The 18850-nt window shown below is 39.2% G+C and overlaps 1 protein-coding gene across 5 annotated transcripts in view; it reads left to right on the forward strand.

Annotated features, from left to right (window-relative positions):
• CDK6 (cyclin dependent kinase 6) overlaps nucleotides 1-18850 on the forward strand; it is a 138432-nt gene that overhangs the window by 112187 nt on the left and 7395 nt on the right. For 4 of the 5 annotated variants that reach the window (XM_032674942.1, XM_032674951.1, XM_032674960.1 and 1 more), the window contains exons 6-8: nucleotides 10051-10101; nucleotides 14003-14138; nucleotides 15739-18850. The exon at nucleotides 15739-18850 is cut by the window's right edge and continues 7395 nt beyond it. In XM_032674942.1, the coding sequence (XP_032530833.1) occupies nucleotides 10051-10101; nucleotides 14003-14138; nucleotides 15739-15885 (334 nt within the window). In that variant the 3' untranslated portion in view covers nucleotides 15886-18850. Of the gene's footprint in view, nucleotides 1-9487; nucleotides 9511-10050; nucleotides 10102-14002; nucleotides 14139-15738 lie in introns of those variants that run through there. The other variant, XM_032674977.1, reaches the window with a different exon arrangement.

An 18850-nucleotide genomic window follows, 5' to 3' on the forward strand; every position in this document is an offset into this window, starting at 1 on the left:
AGAAGTCTGCAGTTATATCATTAAACTTTGAAATGTTGATGGACTAGTAGATATAATTTAACTGTGCACAGTGATGGGGTGGGTGTTTAGCACACAGACAGTTCAGTCATATTGCTGGTAGAGCTGTCAGTGCAAACAAGAGGAATGCTTCTTTTTCCATCCTGGAAAGAGACTCTACTTTTTTTCCCCTTCTCTTTTTCCAAGGTCACTTGTGTATGTATTTCCAGATTTTGCTTCAGATGTTGGGACAGTTTTCAAGGTGGCACTGTTATATCATGCTTCCTGAGTTGAGATAATAACCCTTAAAGCCCTAGTGAAATAAACCTACAAATCTTGCAGGGAAACAAATATCCACAGATAAGAGAACTGTGACGTGCGTGCTGAGAGTAAGTGAAGGACGTTCAATCTATCAAGGCTCTTCTGTTTCAAAAAGTAGTATTAAACAATGAATTCTGAAGCAGTTCTGCCCAGGAACAGATGATATCTGCCCATATTACAGCATATTCTGGTGAAAGAGAATATCTGCACTTATCTTACTTTTGGGGGTTTATATATGTGTACATATAGATATACATATATATATATATGTATGTATGTATGTATCCTTCTGTTGAAGCACCATTTTTTCTTATAAGAAGTTGTGAAACTAGATCTCACTTGGCTTATCCTAGGGTCGTTGATGTCTGTGATAAAGATACATTTTATATCACTGATGGGGGACAAGGCCCATCATTCTGCTCCAAGGCCACCTGAGGCCATGCTTACATGAAACATGCCAAGCACATTTTAAGCACCTAGGAAAAAGATCTGCCTTTGCCAGTTCCTAAGGAAGCTTTGAAGATGTTTATATTTTCTCTCATTCATGGTCTTTTTCTTGCTTTTTGCTGTATACTGGATGGACTTGACTCTACAGATTAGTCTGGCCCTGCTTTGGTCGTAAGACTGTAAACGATGCCTGTGTTTGGTTTCCCTTTTAGTAACATTTCCCATTCAGTTATGCATGCAAAGGGAACATGCATGTCTGTCTGCAAATTGGGTCTTTCCCTTGTTGGCTCGTATCTGCACCCAGCTTGGAAAGCCCTTTGCTTTCTCAGTTCAAGGAAAAAATCCCATATATTTCTTAGGAGCTAGGCTATATGTGCATTTGGGGGCCAGAATATTAGCTTTATTTTTAGAATTCATTTACTTAATTTTAAATAGCAGTGGAGAATAAACTCAATGCACTAGAGAACTTGAAATTTACAGTAATTTTTCAGAAACTACCTGTTTTACCTGCTTCTGTCTACTGGGTGACATGAGAAACTCCAGAGAAAATAATAATTACTGCAGGTTTTGATGCATTAGATCTGGTTCTAATAATGGTTCAATATTGACATAGCCCTATCCTAGGGATATTATTCATGATTCTGGTACTATCCCACTTGAAGAGTGATAGATTTTCAAGTGACAAAAATTGGACCGTTAAAGACTAAAATGAGAAACTCAAGATGGCTGATCTGTTTTCTGTCAGATTTTAGCTGAAGAGTATTTCCTCAGTCATGATGTTTATCTGTGTCATCTTTCTTCTTATATATAGGAGGAGAGAAGATAAGTTCCTTAAAAGTTTTGAGCAATTTATGATTAAGTATGATAACCTCTACATGAAGTAACTTCTTCCTATACAGTGTCTGGCACCAACCCACACAAAGATATTATTAAAGGGAAAGGAGAGGGAGAAGTACAAGAAAATGTTAGGTTTAAAATGAGAACTCTGAATTACACAACAGCTGAGGCAAGTCACTTGTGACTGGAAGTGAGTAACTGTCCAGAGCGTGCAATGTTGTCAGCCTGGCCTGTTTTCAGAGTAAAGTTTTATATTGTACCTTACTCATTTTACATATCAGAAGGGCCAGGGATCTTCATCTTTAAACAGTGATACTTTTTTTTCTTGCTTTACTTTCTCTTTTCATGCCTCCAGTACAGACTTGTCTAGGCAAGCTGTCAAAGGGAAACAGGGGTAGGAACAAGAGTGAGGAATCAGCTCAGAAATAATCCCTCTGAATAAAGGTTTCCACAGGACAGTCCAGATCATGTTATTTCTAGTCATCTCATAATTTTAGTTTTAGGTCATATTTGGTTTTAATTCTTAAAATGAAAATATTTGCTTTATAACAAGTAACTAAGAATCTGACAAAATTATTTACCAGCTATTCTCGTTTTGTAATATGTAAAGGAAAAAATAAAAGCCCATCCTTTAAATATATCTCTGACTATATAGCTTGGCAGGTTTCCCATGGCATGATGCAGGATTCCTTGGCAAATGTTGCTTGGCTTTAGCTTTTTTAGTTTCTTCACCATCACTTTGTTGCTCTTATACATACAGATGTAAAAACTCCTAGACGTAACTGCTACAACACTACCAGATTCTAAAATTCCATGTACAACTTTCATGAACCATTGCTATATCATTTCCCTTTACATCTTTTTCTTCACTCTGTCAAATAATCATGGACTTTTTATTTCAGCACCTCCCCCATCTTAAATAATGCCTTCAAAACAGCAGCTGTGTATTCCTGAATTCACTGCTCTTCTTCCCAACACCTCTCCTCAGCATCTCTTCAACCAGACCACCTAAGCCCCACTTGCCCAAAAATCAAGTTGTACCTTTCCCACTCATGATGTTCTTTTTGTGGATCACCATTATACAGACTTTTCACTGAGAATATTTCATATATTCAAGTCAGTAACTAAGAGATTATCCTTACCATTTTGCTGCAATAACAAGGAAGGGGCTGGAATTCCCAACTGCTGTTGTCACCACACTGAGCAAATGGACTAGCAGAAAGAACCCAGGTAGTTATTTTGGAAGTTATGTCTTACATATCTGGAAAGATACTAGGCTTGTCTAGCCATGGAAGAATTTGTATTTGCAACTCCAGAACTGTCATGGTAGCTCAATAATATGTTTTGCTTAGAAAGATAATTTCTTCGCTTTTTTTTTTGGCTCTTCAGTACTGTTTTTCTTCACATGAACTTTCTTCGATGTGTCCATTTTACTTGTAGTTTAGTAAACCAGTTGCAGAACCTAAAAGATGGTTTCCAGTCAGAATGTTACTAATTAGTTCAAAATGGCAGTCAGTGTCAAGAAACCTGCAGATATCTTTTCCTGTGCCTCAATGCGCGTGGTTTTATTAGATTTTTTTCCCTTGTGTCTGCACTGTAGTATAGAATAGAGCAGTGCTTATCAATATCTTTAATTCCAATCTTTATGAAAATTCTAACTTTTTTAATGAAAAATACATACTCTCTTTGCTTTGTAGACCAAAGACTGAAAGTAAAGTCTAGAAGTAATGTGGCCAGCTTGCAGTTAAACTTCATTTATTTCTTGGGTATCATTGCTTTGTTATTGTATACAGTACTTCTAAGAATTCCCTTGGCATGTCCATGGAGTTGCACCAGGGAAAATTGTTTCATGGAGACTTGCTTAGGAAATGTTTATATCTCAGTTTTTACTGAGTAGCACAGACATGAAACACAGTGTCTATAAAATAAAATACTCGACCTTTCAGACACTAATATACAGTTCAAATCGAAAGAATATTCAGTGAAGGTGAAACTCAGCATGAAACAAAAACATGAGATGAGACATGGACAAGAGAAAAGGAGCCTGAAGCTGGTGACTGGTTACATCTAGTCTGTTCAGCTACATATAAGCATGAGAGCTTTTTGGCCAGAAAATTAGTGGTGCAAGTCCTTCTAAACCATAAGCAGATGGTAACTTCTTCAGGATTTGTGATGGTTTACATTGCAACCTTATGTTATCATCTGTATTTTTATTTCTGTATTATCACAGAATCACAGAATGGTTGAGATTGGAAGGACCTCTGGATATCATCTGGTCTGAGCACCCTAGCTCAAGCAGGGCCACCTAGAACTGGTTGCCCAGGACCATCTCCAAGGTGGGAGGCTCCACAATCTCTTTGGGGAACTATGCCAAGGCTTGGTCACCCCCACAGTAAAAATTGTTTCCCTGTGTTCACAGGGAAACTCCTGTGCTTCTGTTTGTGTCCACTGCCTCTGGTCCTGTTACTGGGCACCACTGAAAAGAGCCTGACTCTGTCTTTTTTGCACACCCTCCCTTTGGTATTTATACATATAAAGGTCCCCACTGAGCTTTCTCTTCTGTAGCCTAAAGAGTTCCAGCTATCTCAGCTGTTCCTCATGTGCCAGATGCTCCATCCCCTTAATCATCTTCATGGCCCTTTGCTGGTCACTCTCCAGTATGTCCATGTGTCTCTTGTACTGGATAACTCAGAACAGGACCCCCAGCACTCCAGGTGTGGCTTCACCGGTGCTGAGCAGAGAGGAAGGATCACCTCTCTTGACCTGCTGGAAATGCTGTTCTTCATGCAGCCCAGGAGTTATGTGCATCTTTGTGCTGGACTGCCATAGAGAAAGGTAGATGGATTTGTCCTGTGGAAATAGTCACAATACAGACTCATAGCTAGTATCCCTTTAATTGTGCAGCTTCACATTTTGTACCTCAGAAACTATGGAACATGCTTATTGACTCAGGAGGAGTTTATTTTAGCAGGACAGGGTGGTAATATGATGCTTCCAACATATCTTCGTATCTGTAGGCTAAGGGCATTCTGATCGTACATTAGACATGAAAGGGGTTTTCCTCCACTCAGCAGACATCATTCCAGAGGCAGTGGATAATGGTCTGGCTCCAAGGCCTGGAGAAAGAGCAGTCAAAAGGATGGACATCTGCATATTCCCTGTAACATTTTCTTCCTCCCCTCTCCCTAAAAAAATCAAAAAACAACCAACAAAAATAGGAAACATCTGAGACTTCTTGCGCAAACAGAAATCAAATACAGGTGCACTCTAAATCTTTTTGTCCCATCTTCTTCCCTATTCGGTGTGTGTTTTATAACAGCAATGGTGTTGGAGCCTTCAGAGCAGGCAAAGTCAGGGAAGTTTGAGAGGATTGAGGAACCACACAAAAGGCAAGTGTATCCCTGTGGATAGCCCTTTCATCCATTGGAATATCCCCCTTTCCTGAGGTGCACATACACACTGATTTTAGGAGTTCTTTGAAGCCAGAGGACAAGACTCAAATCTTCTGCCACGGGATACAAATGCAGTTCCATGCCTTTCCTGAGGGAAAAAAGAAGGAATACTACAAAATCAGACTTTCAGAGTTTAACCAGTCTTACGCAGATTATGATCACAGAGAGGAGAACATATCCCCAAGTCAGGACTTCTGGATCAAGCTTGAGTAAATAAACCTCAGGGAGCGAGTGGGTGAATGAGTCAAGTGAAAGATACCAAGAACAAAGGTGAAATTTTACTTTTCTGTGACTGCTGAGTATGCTTCCAGTTCAAAGGTGGGAGAGCTGTCCACCTTTAAGAACAGAATTTTTTAAAAAATCATCCTGAGGTGGAAGGTTTTATGTGTACTGGACTTACAGAGCTGGCAAGTCATTACTAAAGAGTGACTAGTGCCAAAATGTGGGATGAGATCTTCATACAGCTTCTGATTAAGTGGATCTATTTCCCTAATCATCTGCCCAATATTCCAATTGAGCCTCCAGCCAAAATCCATGAGGCAAATTTCATTACGTTTGTGATGCCTAACCTGGAGTTGGCATCCTGTTGTAGTCATGATGGTGGGATGGATAGGAGGCTGAAAGATGAATTAATAACACTTAATTATGATGAAATATTGAAGTATGTTGGAAGGTCACCTTGTGTTATATATTCATAAGAATTTAAATTCTTGCTTCAGCCCTTTGTGAATCTGAGACAGCAGCAATGATGGGAAAAACCTCCCTTAAAAATCCAAAGAATCATACTTGTTTTGGCATGACACTGCCTAGGGTGATTTGATAATAAGGTAGATTTTGCCAAGCTTTCACATTAATGCAAGGTTCAGCATACATTTTAAAACATTAAATCAGCTTTACATTTGCATGGATATGATTATTTGAATGCGTAGATTGTATTAGTTTAAAGGGCTCCAATATTCTAATACTCGAGCCAAAATTAAATACTCAAAGTAAGTGTATGTTAATTTCAAGCAGTAGTTCAAAAAAAAGTCAAAAGTTGTCATATTGCTTGACTTTGGAAGATACAGAGTGTGTCTGCTGCCACAAACAAAACTAGGATTGTAGCTACTGAATGTTTCGAGAATCAGAATCAGATCTTAGGGCAGAAGTAGATGCTCATGTCTGAGTGAGTTCATCATGGTCATGGCTGGGCTTTGTGAACAAAGATTTGGGAAGGGCACTACCCACGTTTGTTACAAGCGCGTTGGTGGCTAAAAAGGCCAATATGAGATAGACATGTCTGGTTGCAAAAGGCACAGCAGAAAGACTCCTTAGGAGGTATATTCTCCAAGGCACAATTCTTTCTGCATTGTCTTTTCTCCTCAAGGGTGATCCTGCGTGCTTTCTCAAAAGCATCAGCAGCGTTACAGATGATGTGTCTCCAGACCTCCCAATTGGAGGCCAGAGTAGACCAGTTATGTTGATCAGTATGGCCAAGGCTGAGATGTTGTTTCAGGGAGTCCTTGTATCTCCTCTTCGGGGCTCCTCTCTTGCGGTAGCCAGTGGCAAGTTCACCATAAAGCAAGATCTTAGGGAGGCAGTGGTCCTTCATCGTGGAGATGTGCCCTGCCCAGCGCAGCTGTGTTCTCAGTAGCATGGCCTCAAATACTTGTGACTGCTGCTTGTTCTAGAACAGATGTATTGGTCACATAATCTGACCAGCGGATGTTTAGGATTGTACGGAGACAGCGTTGATGGAAGTGTTCTAGGAGTCGCAGGTGGTGGCAGTAGATGACCCATGATTCAGATCCATATAAGAGAGTAGACAGCACAATGGCTCTGTAAACACTGATCTTTGTACTTTTCTTCAAGTGTTTATTTCACCAAACTCTTTTATGAAGCTTTCCGAAGGCACCATATGCCTTTGCTAACCTGTTGTCTATCTCTCCGTCAATCTTACCATCCGAGGAGATGAGGCTACCCAGGTAATTAAACTGCTGGACTGATTTGAGCTCTGATTTGCCAATGGAGATGATGGAAGACTTCTGAGGTGCTGGTTGATAGAGAACCTCTGTCTTCTTTAAGCTGACTTCCAGCCCAAAGAGCTCAGCAGCATCTGCAAAGCAGGATGTTAAACGCTGCAGAACTGCTTTTGTGTGGGCAACAAGGGCGGCGTCATCAGCATAGAGCAGCTCCCGGACAAGATGGTTTAAGGGTCTTAGTGTGGGCCTTCATTTGCCTTAGGTTGAAAAGGCTTCCACCAGTACGATATCAAATGTAGATACCACCCTGATCCTCGAGGTCTGCAGTGGCCCTTTGGAACATCATACTGAAAAAGACTCTGAATAGGGTTGGTGCAAGAACGCAACTTTGTTTCGCACCATTAGTTATTAGAAAGGGCTTAGAAAGTGCATTGCCATATCTGACTTGGCCGTGCTGATCCTCATGAAGTGAGATGATCATTTTAAGGAACTTGGGGGAACATCCTAAACGTTCCAAAATCTGCCATAGACCTTTTCTGCTCACAGTATCAAAAGCCTTGGTGAGGTCGACAAAGGTTACATAGAGACCTTTGTTCTGTTCCCTACACTTCTCTTGCAGTTGTCTGAGAACAAATACCATGTCTGTGGTGCTCCTGTTGGCTCTGAAACCACACTGGCTTTCAGGTAGAATTCCTTCTGCTATGGTGGGTATTAGTCTGTTCAAGAGTATTCTTGCCAGGATCTTGCCAGCAATGGAGAGCAGAGTAATACCACGGTAATTTGAACAGTCTGATTTAATTAATTTCTTCTTATACAAGGTGATGATGACTGCATCACGAAGGTCTGATGGTAGTTCACCTTGTTCCCAACAGCGCACCACAAACTCGTGAAATTTAGCATGGAGTGCAAGGCCCCCATGTTTCCAGACTTCAGGTGGAATTCCATCAGCCCCAGCTGCTTTCCCAGTTTTCACCTGCTGAATGACCTTGAGGGTTTCTCCTAAAGTGAGGGTGGTATCCATTTCATACTTCACCAGTTGTTGCGTGATGGACTGAATTGCTGAGTGAGTTAAGCTTTGGGTTTTTGTAGAAGCCAGTATTGCTGTATACCTTAAGGCTTAAAAAAAACACAGAAATCCCAAAATATGAGTTGCAATGGTCTTGTCAAAGTGGCTGCAGTTAGGGAATATAATGTGTATCTGGGAAGCAAAGCATCTGTTATTTATAGTTTATTCAGAATCAAAATAAATAAAGCCGTTTATGGAAAGTAACAGGCTACCACATTTTACCCCAGTGGATCAAATCTCATGTCATGGGGTTTCAAATCAGACTTGATGAAATTGTTCTCTCAATGTCCCTGCACAAAGAGTTTGGAGTATAAGTTGATACAACCTGACTTGAATGGCAGCAAACATGAATGAGACAAAATGCATAATTAGTTCATCAAAGCTGGTCAGCATGTATGCCAGTTACTACTTTTTCTTGGTGGCACAGATTTCTGAAGAGATTATTATGTCTAACTAAGAAATGTCGCAGTGCTCTGTGTCTGCTTACTGTATTTGGTATGGACCCACAAGACAGGCAGTGGAGTTCTATTGTCTACATGAGTGTAAAGGTGTAAAGTGCCATTTTTCAGTAATAACTCCTGGTTAGCAAAAGGAGGTCGAGATCATACACCTGCTCCTGCATATGGTCAACGAGAGGGGAAGGACTATAGTTGACTACTCGTTGTTCTGCCAGTGTAAGTGGGAGAGGTCTTCTCCTCTGAAAAGCAATGTGAAATTTTGTCTTTGGCTATCAGTGGTGTAAAGGTCCTGTATTAAACAGAAAAGGAGTACGACAAGAGGGGCAGGAGAATGGATGTTTTGCCATAACCAAAGGCTGCCAGCGAAAGCATGGGAATATACATTGTTTGTCAAGTCACTGTCTCAGTCTAACAGCTTTAGAAACTGTAACCATGAGTTTACAGCATGCACTGTACTTGGAGAGCTGTGCTCCCAAAGAAAGAGGCAGCCTGGCTATCAGTCGGCCCAATTACTATCTCAGTTTGCAGTTTGCCTTGTGTTTCTTGGAGCAATCTACCATTTGTTGAACCAAAATGGTATGCAACATCTGTGGCCTGATCTTCACAGATGCCCTCATTCTTGGCCAGATCTTTAATCATCTGTCAGCAAAATGTTGGAATATCTTGGGAGTTTCAACATAAAATTGCACTGTTGTTCACAACTTACTGAATTCAACAAAGGTGGTAATACAGCCATACTGCTATACAAATCAGGATTTCATATTTTCCTTAGGCACTATGGGGTGATAGTATTTTATACATGATGAGTGAAAATATTTTAAATTGCACTTTGAAAGGAAAAAGTGTGTACCACTCTCTAAAAGTATTTTTAGCCACTGTTTTTCTGAAAGCCTTTGGACATTCAGCCTAATAATTTGTTTTTTCCTGAACATATCTTTATTTATGCAGCAGAAGTATTCCTCTACTTCAAGGTAAATTCTGTACCGTTTCACACCCCATTCTTTACAGACCTTCATGAATCCATTGTCATTTATTTGACCTTTTAAATGTAGGAGCACATTTGCAATATACGGTATGCAAGAAATTTAATTTTGAATTTATATTCATAATAATTAATCTCTAATTTTATTATGTTTTGATAAATTGCATGACATTCATTCTGGTTTTGTCTTAGCAGCTATATGTTCTTTATAGTGAAAGCTATTTTGTTGATGATATCATTTATAGGATAGTATTAGTTGAGAGAAGGTTATTTCATTCACGCTAAAGGACACAATTAAATTTAAAAGGTAGTTTATTAAAAAATATGTGTCATCTGTCCCCTTTGGCTGTCAGTTTTCGTAGAAACTTGAAAGGTACATTCACAGACTGGATAAAACATGGAAGCAGAAGAAGTGAAGTCTCAAAAAAATAACTCTCTTTCACTTTACTTTGGCAACTGTCAATGACAAGTATAAATTCACATTAATTAAAGCAAGTCACATCCTAAAATAATTTTTTTATTCTTTCAGACCACTCTTCCGTGGAAATTCAGATGTTGATCAGCTAGGAAAAATCTTTGAGTAAGTAATAACTAGTTGCATTATGTCAATATCTGTTTAACATTGAAACCCTGTGAAATTTCTTTGCCATGTTCTTATGCAATAATGTAACTAAAACAAAGTATTCCTAAAACATATTTCCTATTGCTGCCATATGCAACATGATATTTCCGTATATTCTGTGTCAGAGTGGGAGGAGGAAGCAACATGGAATATAGTTATGCAAAACTAACAGCCATCATCAGGAAGTTATGCGACTTCTGTTTGGGGCTTTTTAAGTCTCTTAAACATATTGTGCATGTACCATTCATACATATTCCCAAACGTTTAAGTCCAGGAGATTTTCTTCATATAAACAAACACGGAGGTTTTGTTTTTCAGTTATTTCTTTGTGCATTTCAGAAAACAACCTTAAAACTGTTATTAACCTGAAATCTCTAAGATAATAACCAACAGCATTTTTGCAGAAAAGACTTCTGCAAATAAAATACTATATTAGTTTTTAAAATCTGCTGTGTAGCCTGTTAACAGTCCATATTGTGGTCAGGAAGGTAACTGTGAGAACGGAAGGAATATCACCATTTTAACATATGCTTTGTCAGAGAGGAATTGGCTTTATTTTAAAACCATTTTACATTTCTCGGAGTTTGTGTTTCTCTTTTTCAGATATATCCAATACAATAAAGAAGTGGGTAGACTTTAAACTCTCTAAAGGAAAATAATTCTCTTCCAAAATTAAGTTCTTGGTATTACCAGTATGATTTAAGTAGGATTATATTACTTTTTTTGTAAAAGGTCTTCAGAGTAAGAAACATTTCTGTATTTTTAAGAGCCATGTAAATTTAAGATCTGATGTATGTAGCATGTAGTTAGGAAACCAAAGCCACGTAGGGCTGATACCAATCCAGAGAATGAATACCTGTTTGCCTCTGCACCTCTGTCTTCCTTTTCTGTATGGAAAAGGCTGCAGGGATCCAAGAATCTGAATGAAATACGAAATAGATAGCACAAAATGAGAGAGTGAGAGAGTGAGAGAGAGAGAGAGAGAGAGAGAGAAGCGCATTATTCTGAAAGATTATTATCTTGAAGATATTCCAAAGAAAAGATAGTAAAATTTCTAAGAAAAGCTTAAACGGAACAAATAATTAATTTCTCTGTTTAACCGTTTTTCCAGTTCTCAAATCATAACAGATCTGTTTCTGAGCACTTTCATTATTTAATATGGAGTTCCTAAATTGCAGGTCTTGATTTCACACAGTTGACTTCCTTTTCCTGCATACCATACCAGTGTATGTGACTCACTTGTGTGGTTAATTTGTCATGCGCTGAATAGCTCTTCCTGCCCAATCCAGAAAAATCAGTCCTTAAAGTTCACTTTTTCTTCTTCTGCCAAAGCTACTCCTTTAGTCCTACATTGTTCTCCTTTATTAAATGAAGACAGCTTTGATACATACAACATATTTTATAATTAAAAAAGACATAGCTGTGATTTTTTTGAAGGATTTTGATTCATTCATGACATTTAAGGGGAAATTGAAAATTAACTGGGCTAGGATTAAATACATAGCTGCTAATGGCAGCCTCCAACAGGCATCTTTCCATCCCTAGGGGCTGAGATTACCTGTGCAGAAAAGAATTCACCAAGAAAAGAAAATGCCATGCTAAATTTAGAAGAAGTTCCTTCTTGCACATCTACTTAAAGCAAAAGTTTGGGTTTGCTTCTTTTGTGCAGTTCTTAAATAGTTCAGAAGTTTCTGTCTTGGATTCTGAGGGGTAATGCCAGAGAGTGTTTATTTTGTGTTTCCACAGCTGGAGAACCCCCTACAGTTAGGCATAGCTCTTCTTGTAGGAGGGTTGTTCCTTTCTACAGTAGTGACTCATTCTGCAGATTAATTTGGACAGAAAGTAGTTTCGGGATTTTCCTGCAATCTGGACTGATGCATTCTTTCAGATAATGGGGCTGTGGTCTGCCTTAGCTTTACATGTGCATTCTGGTTTTTGTCAGGTAGAATTCCACTGAGTGTGAGAGTAAATCCCCCACACATGGCCCAAAACGTTTCCCTGCTTTTCCAGGACACTGTCAGCATGTGGCATATCCTCATAGATTTCAGGTTACATGCTGCAATGGTTTGAACAGACTTGTCTCCCATTGTGATCAATGGGAGTGGAAAGTACTCAGCATTTCTCAAGACCAAGCCTGAACCTTTGGCAATAGGTGAAACTCATCCAAATACTCCAAACTTAGTCACTGAAATGGTAGTGCTACCAGACCAGAGTTAAAGCATCTGTTCAGACATTCATTATTAAGAGTTTTGAGTACTACGTGAGTGTATAACTAAAGATGTCTCTCCTTTCAACTCTCCCTGTTTGACAGGTTGCCTCCTGGTTTCTTATCATTAGCTTTGCCTGTGCCCGTGCTTATGCTGCCCTGTTCATGCTCTGTCATGCGACTGTTAAAAGAAATGGGACTAACCAAACACATTTGAATTACAGGTTAAATCTCATTGTTATTTAAAATACTTAACTCCCCCATCTTCCTAAGATGCTGTTTGTATTATATTTAATATGGGTCCAGATCCTCGAACAGCCAATCCTTTAATTACCGTGGCCAAGGGGGTTGCCCCATGCCCACACCGTACCTGATGATAGAAGTCACATTCAGTTTTTCACACAGATTTAACTTAGCATTTCCCAAAAGCTGTGATATGTTCAGATATAGTAAAATTTAATTGTCCTGAGATTGAAAGTGTAATTGCTTTGCCCTTCCAGCCATGCTGTTACTTTGAGGACATACTAATTTTCAGAGGTATTTTAGGTGAGCCAGATCCATGTAGGTAGAGGTGGGGTAATTCCACTTGCTGAGGTAACCTATGATTTACTTCAGTGTGTTTGGCCCATGGCCTCACCCAGTCTAATGACAACCTCAGTAAGAAGGAAGGTCAATGCTGCTCCCTAGTGGCAATGGGCTTTGTGCAGACCCAAGTATTCAGTGACATTATTTTTGTGTCCTTTCTTGTCTTACCCTGTCAGCACTCCCATTAAAAATCTCGATTTTTACAGGCTATAAAAATGTATTTTTCCTGAAATCTGACAAGTAATATATGATCTTTTCCAGAATTCTCATCAGAAACTGTTGTTTCAATCCCACAAATACTAGCATGAGACTAAAATATGAAATGTATGAGACATAATCCATTATTGGAGGTTTACCTACTATTGCATTTTTGGGGATTTTAGACCTCAACCTTATTATTTAATAATTAAAAATATCTTCTATAATTTAAAGAATAAGTAAATTATTAAAAGAAATTAAAATATTTTATTAAAGAGAAAATTAAAATACAATTGAAAGCAAAAACACAAGGACGCTCAAGTGCCTTGCCGCTTCTAAATTGAGACTTTGAAAAATGTATTGTGAAGCAAATAGATTGTTTAAATTTGGGCAACAATTACTGCACATAGCTTTGAAGCATTATGAAACATCCCTTTTATTGCCTTACCCTCATCTTGACCCACACTCTTCTCTCAGTCCCTATTCTTGTGAATAAAGATCCTTGCGTGCAATTCCCCTTTGAAATTTACTGCTTTTAATAATTCTGTGTTGCACATGGGACATATGTTGCACCATCCAGTCAAGAGCTGAGCAATTTTCTTCCAAAGCACTGAGCCTGTTTTTCAACAAAAAGACTCAGAAAATTGAGACCTACGCCAGAAAATTGTGCTGGCGACAAAATGATTTCTGCCAAGCACACTGAGGACCTACACCCATCAGCTTCTATTCACAGAGATCGGTGCACTACTTTATAATTAAATATTTAAGCTCATTTAAACCAAAATATTCTAAAGTAAACTGCCACTCAATCAATATAAAGGGGAAGCTGCTTAAATATTCAGACCTAACATAATGTTTTTTATTTCACAGTGTAATTGGACTCCCAGAAGAAGAGGACTGGCCTAATGATGTTGCCCTTCCAAGAAATGCTTTTACTTCCAGACCTGCACAACCTATTGAAAAATTTGTACCAGATATTGATGAACTAGGCAAAGACTTGCTTCTTGTGAGTTCCTGTTTGTTTTTCCCCAAGTCGCGTGACTGATAGTTGCCACTGTGCATGCAACATGCCAAGAAACACTTAAGTGTCCATTTAATGGAGTTATTAAAGGAAAGTTCAAAAGTAGATAGACAAATTCATGTAAATGTATGAAAAAACAGCAAAAGACACTGCCTTTGGCTCACGAGGCGTCAGAGCTGAGAATAGTTAGAGATTAGGAAACTGAGTCAGGGAAGTACCTGTTTGATCTGTCTTTAGACCTTATCTTTAGTTCCTCACCAGTGCAGTGCCACTTATTCAGACATTCTAATTGTATAGGCCTGAAGTGAGTATAAAAATAGATCTACCATTTTTGGTGGTATACTGGATCCAGAATAAAGCAGGAAATAGGCATGCCTTCCATTGAGTGCTGAAAACTTGAGACTTGGAATTCATCAGTTTTTGCCTCTTAAAAATGGCAAGACTGAACAGAAGCAATCAAACTGGGCTGGTACAGCTATTCCTGTCATTTGTATAGATACTTTAGAAACCCCAGTCCTTGAGTTCAATCTTCAAGTGGAATATAGGGAGTAACCTTGCCTCAGTTTGCCTCTTACTGTGCTTGTTGAAATCTAGTTAAATTTGTTCTCTAGAAGTCTTTAAAAGATCTTGATTCATATGGGCTAGGTAGACTGGGCTCAGTGCAATTCTTCAAAGACTTGGTGCATCCCTTCAGGAACAGCTGTCTGTGGCCAATGTTATCTCAACATTGTCCTTATGACTGCAGCTCCCAGCTGCAGAAAGCTGAACTACATCTAGACACTTGAAATAACAAGGGAGAAACACATCTGCTGTGCTTGCAGACAGCCTGCAAGTGGAAGCTAGACGTGGGACAAGAATTAGATTCTGGGAGCAACAGGGTATAATATATGGCAGAGAGCTCAGCGAATGTGAGGCATGATGGGAGGGAAGGAAGAAGAAGACAAATATCTATGCCTTGAAGGTGAGGTGGGAAGGGAATCTGTTCATGTTAGGCAAAGAGATGATAACTGGGAGCCACAGATAAAAGGGGAGAGTAGGATTGAAAATCACTGAATTATATTTCAGAAGTTAAATGATAGAAGTTACGGTACAAGAAAAGAAAGTAGGAGTAGGAAGTGGTTAGACAAGTAGGAAGAATAGTATTTGGAGGTGAATGAAGGAAGAGTGAAGAACAAGGTATAAAACACAGGGCTGCAAGAGAGATTTCAGTGCTAGCTGGACAAAGGCTGGGATACAGATCTGGGAAGACCATCAAAGCGCAGCTAGAAAGAAAAGAGAGAAACTGAACACAGAACATTGGCATGTCCTGTGCATGTGAATTCAAGAAAACCTACATTCTGGGATTTCCTAAACTATGAACACTTGAATTTCCTAGCATGTAATTTTCTTCTAGTTTAGGGGATGCCATGTTCTTATATTGTGACCCCACTGTTTTCATATGATGGTCATCATGCACCACTTAGAGAGACCCTATTGTGTCTCATACTGATCATAAACTGAAGGTGCTATGCATAATGTACGTATGCAATGATAGCACTGTTAACTGTACATTTTAGTTAAAACCAACTTCTTTTCATACTTTCAGAAATGCTTAGCATTCAATCCAGCCAAGAGAATATCTGCCTGTGTTGCCCTCTCTCACCCGTATTTCCATGATCTGGAGAAATTCAAGGAGAATCTGGACTGTCACATGTCATCCAGCCAAAACTCCAGTGAGGTGAATGCATCATAAGTGCTGACTGAAGATGAACCATAAATGAACAAGACATGTAGCTGACAAGGCCACTGTCCCGTACAAACCACATAGCTGTTCTAGCGAAGATCATTATTTGGAGGTTTTATGCACTTATCTTTTATTTTGGGATTGTGATGTGCTTATCCATGGAAATCAATCTAGTTTACCTTTATCAGAGCAATGCAAGGGCCAGGGCTTTGGCCTGCTCCCATTGTAGCTTTATGTTTGTTTTGTTTTTGTCTTGTTTATCTACCTGGGAAAACTCCAGACGAAGAGAAGCTGCTGACTGGTTTTGCCGCCATTTTATTCTTCTGATATTGAATGCTGCCAGTGTGGAGTTTGATGATCAAGTCACTGCCAAAACATGATGCAATCTCTCTCTCTCTCTCTAGCTGCTGAAGCATGATGTGGTACTTTTTTATTATTATTTTTGATCTCTTACAGTGATACAGAATGGCATTGAAATATCAGATCTCTGCAACCTGCAGTTAACTGATACACATGTTAATACATCCAGCTACTGTTCATTCATAGCATATATGCAGGTGCTTCCCCACTTGAAAACTTGGATGAATTATTTTATTGTCTCATTGCTCTATGAATATAACAGTGATGATGGCGATCATAAAAAATGTACCAACTTTTAGGTTTTTTCATGCACAAGCAAGTTATTGTCTAGCTGCATTTGTGTGCACATTTCAAAAAACTGTCTTGTTCTTAAAAACTCCTTCAGTTTCCAAATGGCTGGTTTGTGTTGAAATGCAGGCACATTCTAGCCCATCATCTAACCCATCACTTTCCCCTGGAAACAGCTGCAAGTATATTTTCCTTATCTCATTCAAAATTTTTTGATACGCAGCTCAAAGACATGAGCAGAGCCAATGAAAATCAATACAGATTTTCACCTTCAACCTGTTCTGATTAGCAGCCAAAAAGGAAAAAAGAAAAAATATTTCTGGTTCAGAAGCAGAGAATCCTATACCTGTAATAAGCACAGATAAGTATTTGTGCTGCTGTATGCTGTATACTGCGCTGCCTTACCTGCAACACCCTCCCATGCATCACAAGTGCATAACATTACTGTCTCAAAATCCCTCAGATGTCACTTTTTAAACAGACTTGTTTTCTATGCAGAAATGTATGACCTTCTCTCCTAAACCACCATGTGGGTATACTGGCACATGCCTCTCCACTGGGGTTAATGTGCTATTATTGAATGTCAGAATAACTAAGCAATTCACATCTTTATAGCAGTTATTTTAAATATTACATGAGAATTTTATATTTAGTATTTTTACCTTAACTAAAATATATTTTCAGTATTCTGAAAGGAAACTTTTATTTTTTTAATACTGTACTGGGGAAAATTAAATATTTTAAATCCATTAAAGCTGTTCCCTAGCAGTAATTTAGTGCATTTACCTGGATATGACTTGGGGGAAAATATTGGTCCAACGAGTATAACTGATGCTAAGTGAGGCAGCCAGCTTTGCTTACTCCTGTGACAGTCCCTTAGGCTTCTCTCTTCCTCATTTCTATTTGATCTTGTCTAGGTAGTGAACCAGCATTATATCCTCATCGACAGCATGCTTGGCAGAAGCAGGTCCTTAGCAGTGAGTTGAGCAATATAATTTTTCTAGTTGTGACAGAGGAACTTGTAGCCCTCTCCCTGGCAAGTCTCTCTTGTGATAGACTGACTGATGTGGCAAACTTCGCTGTTAACTCTGTTTCAGGTATCTGCACTGTCTGGGACATGGTCCACTACCAGGATCGTGAGTGGATCTTACCTGTCTCTTGGATAAAGCTTTTTGTTACTGTTAGACACATAAGTATGTGATATGGGGTTAAATTAGGTCTGCTTTAGAGAAGACAGATTTTAAAAGGACCAGTTGCATACTTGCATGCAGTGGCCTGTGCTTTTCTTCATGCCCAGAATGAGCCTATGCAAAACTTACCAGCATGAACAGGCAAGTTGCAAATTAACCTGGCAAGAGCATGCACAAGGCATCTGCACACAGAGATAGCACAGATGCATAACACAAGAATTTTGGAAGCTCTGTGAGCAGCCAGTTGAAAGCCAAGGAGAGGTCACAGCAGCTAACCCTCTAATGCTGGCCTTCCCTTTGTCATTCTCTCTGTTTCTGTGTCCAAGGGGAACTGTGAGCCCGCTGTACTGGTGTTCTCCCAACTCCATTCCTCCATGGGTCAATGGACCCCAGCGTGACTAATTTTTAGCGTTCAAAGAAAAGGATGTGCCAGAATGAAATTTTTGCTTACAATTTTTAAACACTAATTAGAACAACAAACAGAGACAAAATTCAGGAGACTCTTGCAACAGTAGCAAATAGAAAAGTTTTCTACAGCGTTTAGCACTTTCAAAAACATTCCACATTTTACCTTGTGCTGAGCTGTCTATCATACATACCTTATCAGGGCATTCAGCTGGTGTGGCTTCCCAGCAACTGTTCAGGGAACTCTCCCCAGAGCTCTCCACCGACTAATATAGGGTGAAAATGTAGGGGAGAAGACAATATTTTCAAATTAGGCTTAAAACTCTCAGATAGAAATGTACGTCTGTTCCACGTAGGAAGAACTTGTTGTATTAAGCTTAGCAAAGCAAAGGGTAGAAGAGAATATGATTGCTGAATGTAGGTACATTATTAGGGTAAAACAAAAAGGAGAGGAGAGAACACTTTAAGCCAAAGGTTAGTGTTGGCCCAAAAACTAATGAAAATGTGGAAATCACAAGGAAGTTAACTACTGGAGGAGTATTTCCCAAGCAGTAGTATCAGACAAATAGCTCAGAGAGCAGCAGAGAAAAATGGAAGTTGGTTTATGGAATCAAAAGCAGAGCTTCTGCAACGTGGTGCTGTATGTTGTCTAATGTAGTAGGATCAGGTTATAAATGAGGTATTCAGGAGAACAGCTTGCAAAGTGCTGCATTAATGGTCACATTCTGGAA

This window comes from Chiroxiphia lanceolata, chromosome 1, assembly GCF_009829145.1.
Source record: "Chiroxiphia lanceolata isolate bChiLan1 chromosome 1, bChiLan1.pri, whole genome shotgun sequence".
Lineage (NCBI taxonomy): Eukaryota > Metazoa > Chordata > Aves > Passeriformes > Pipridae > Chiroxiphia > Chiroxiphia lanceolata.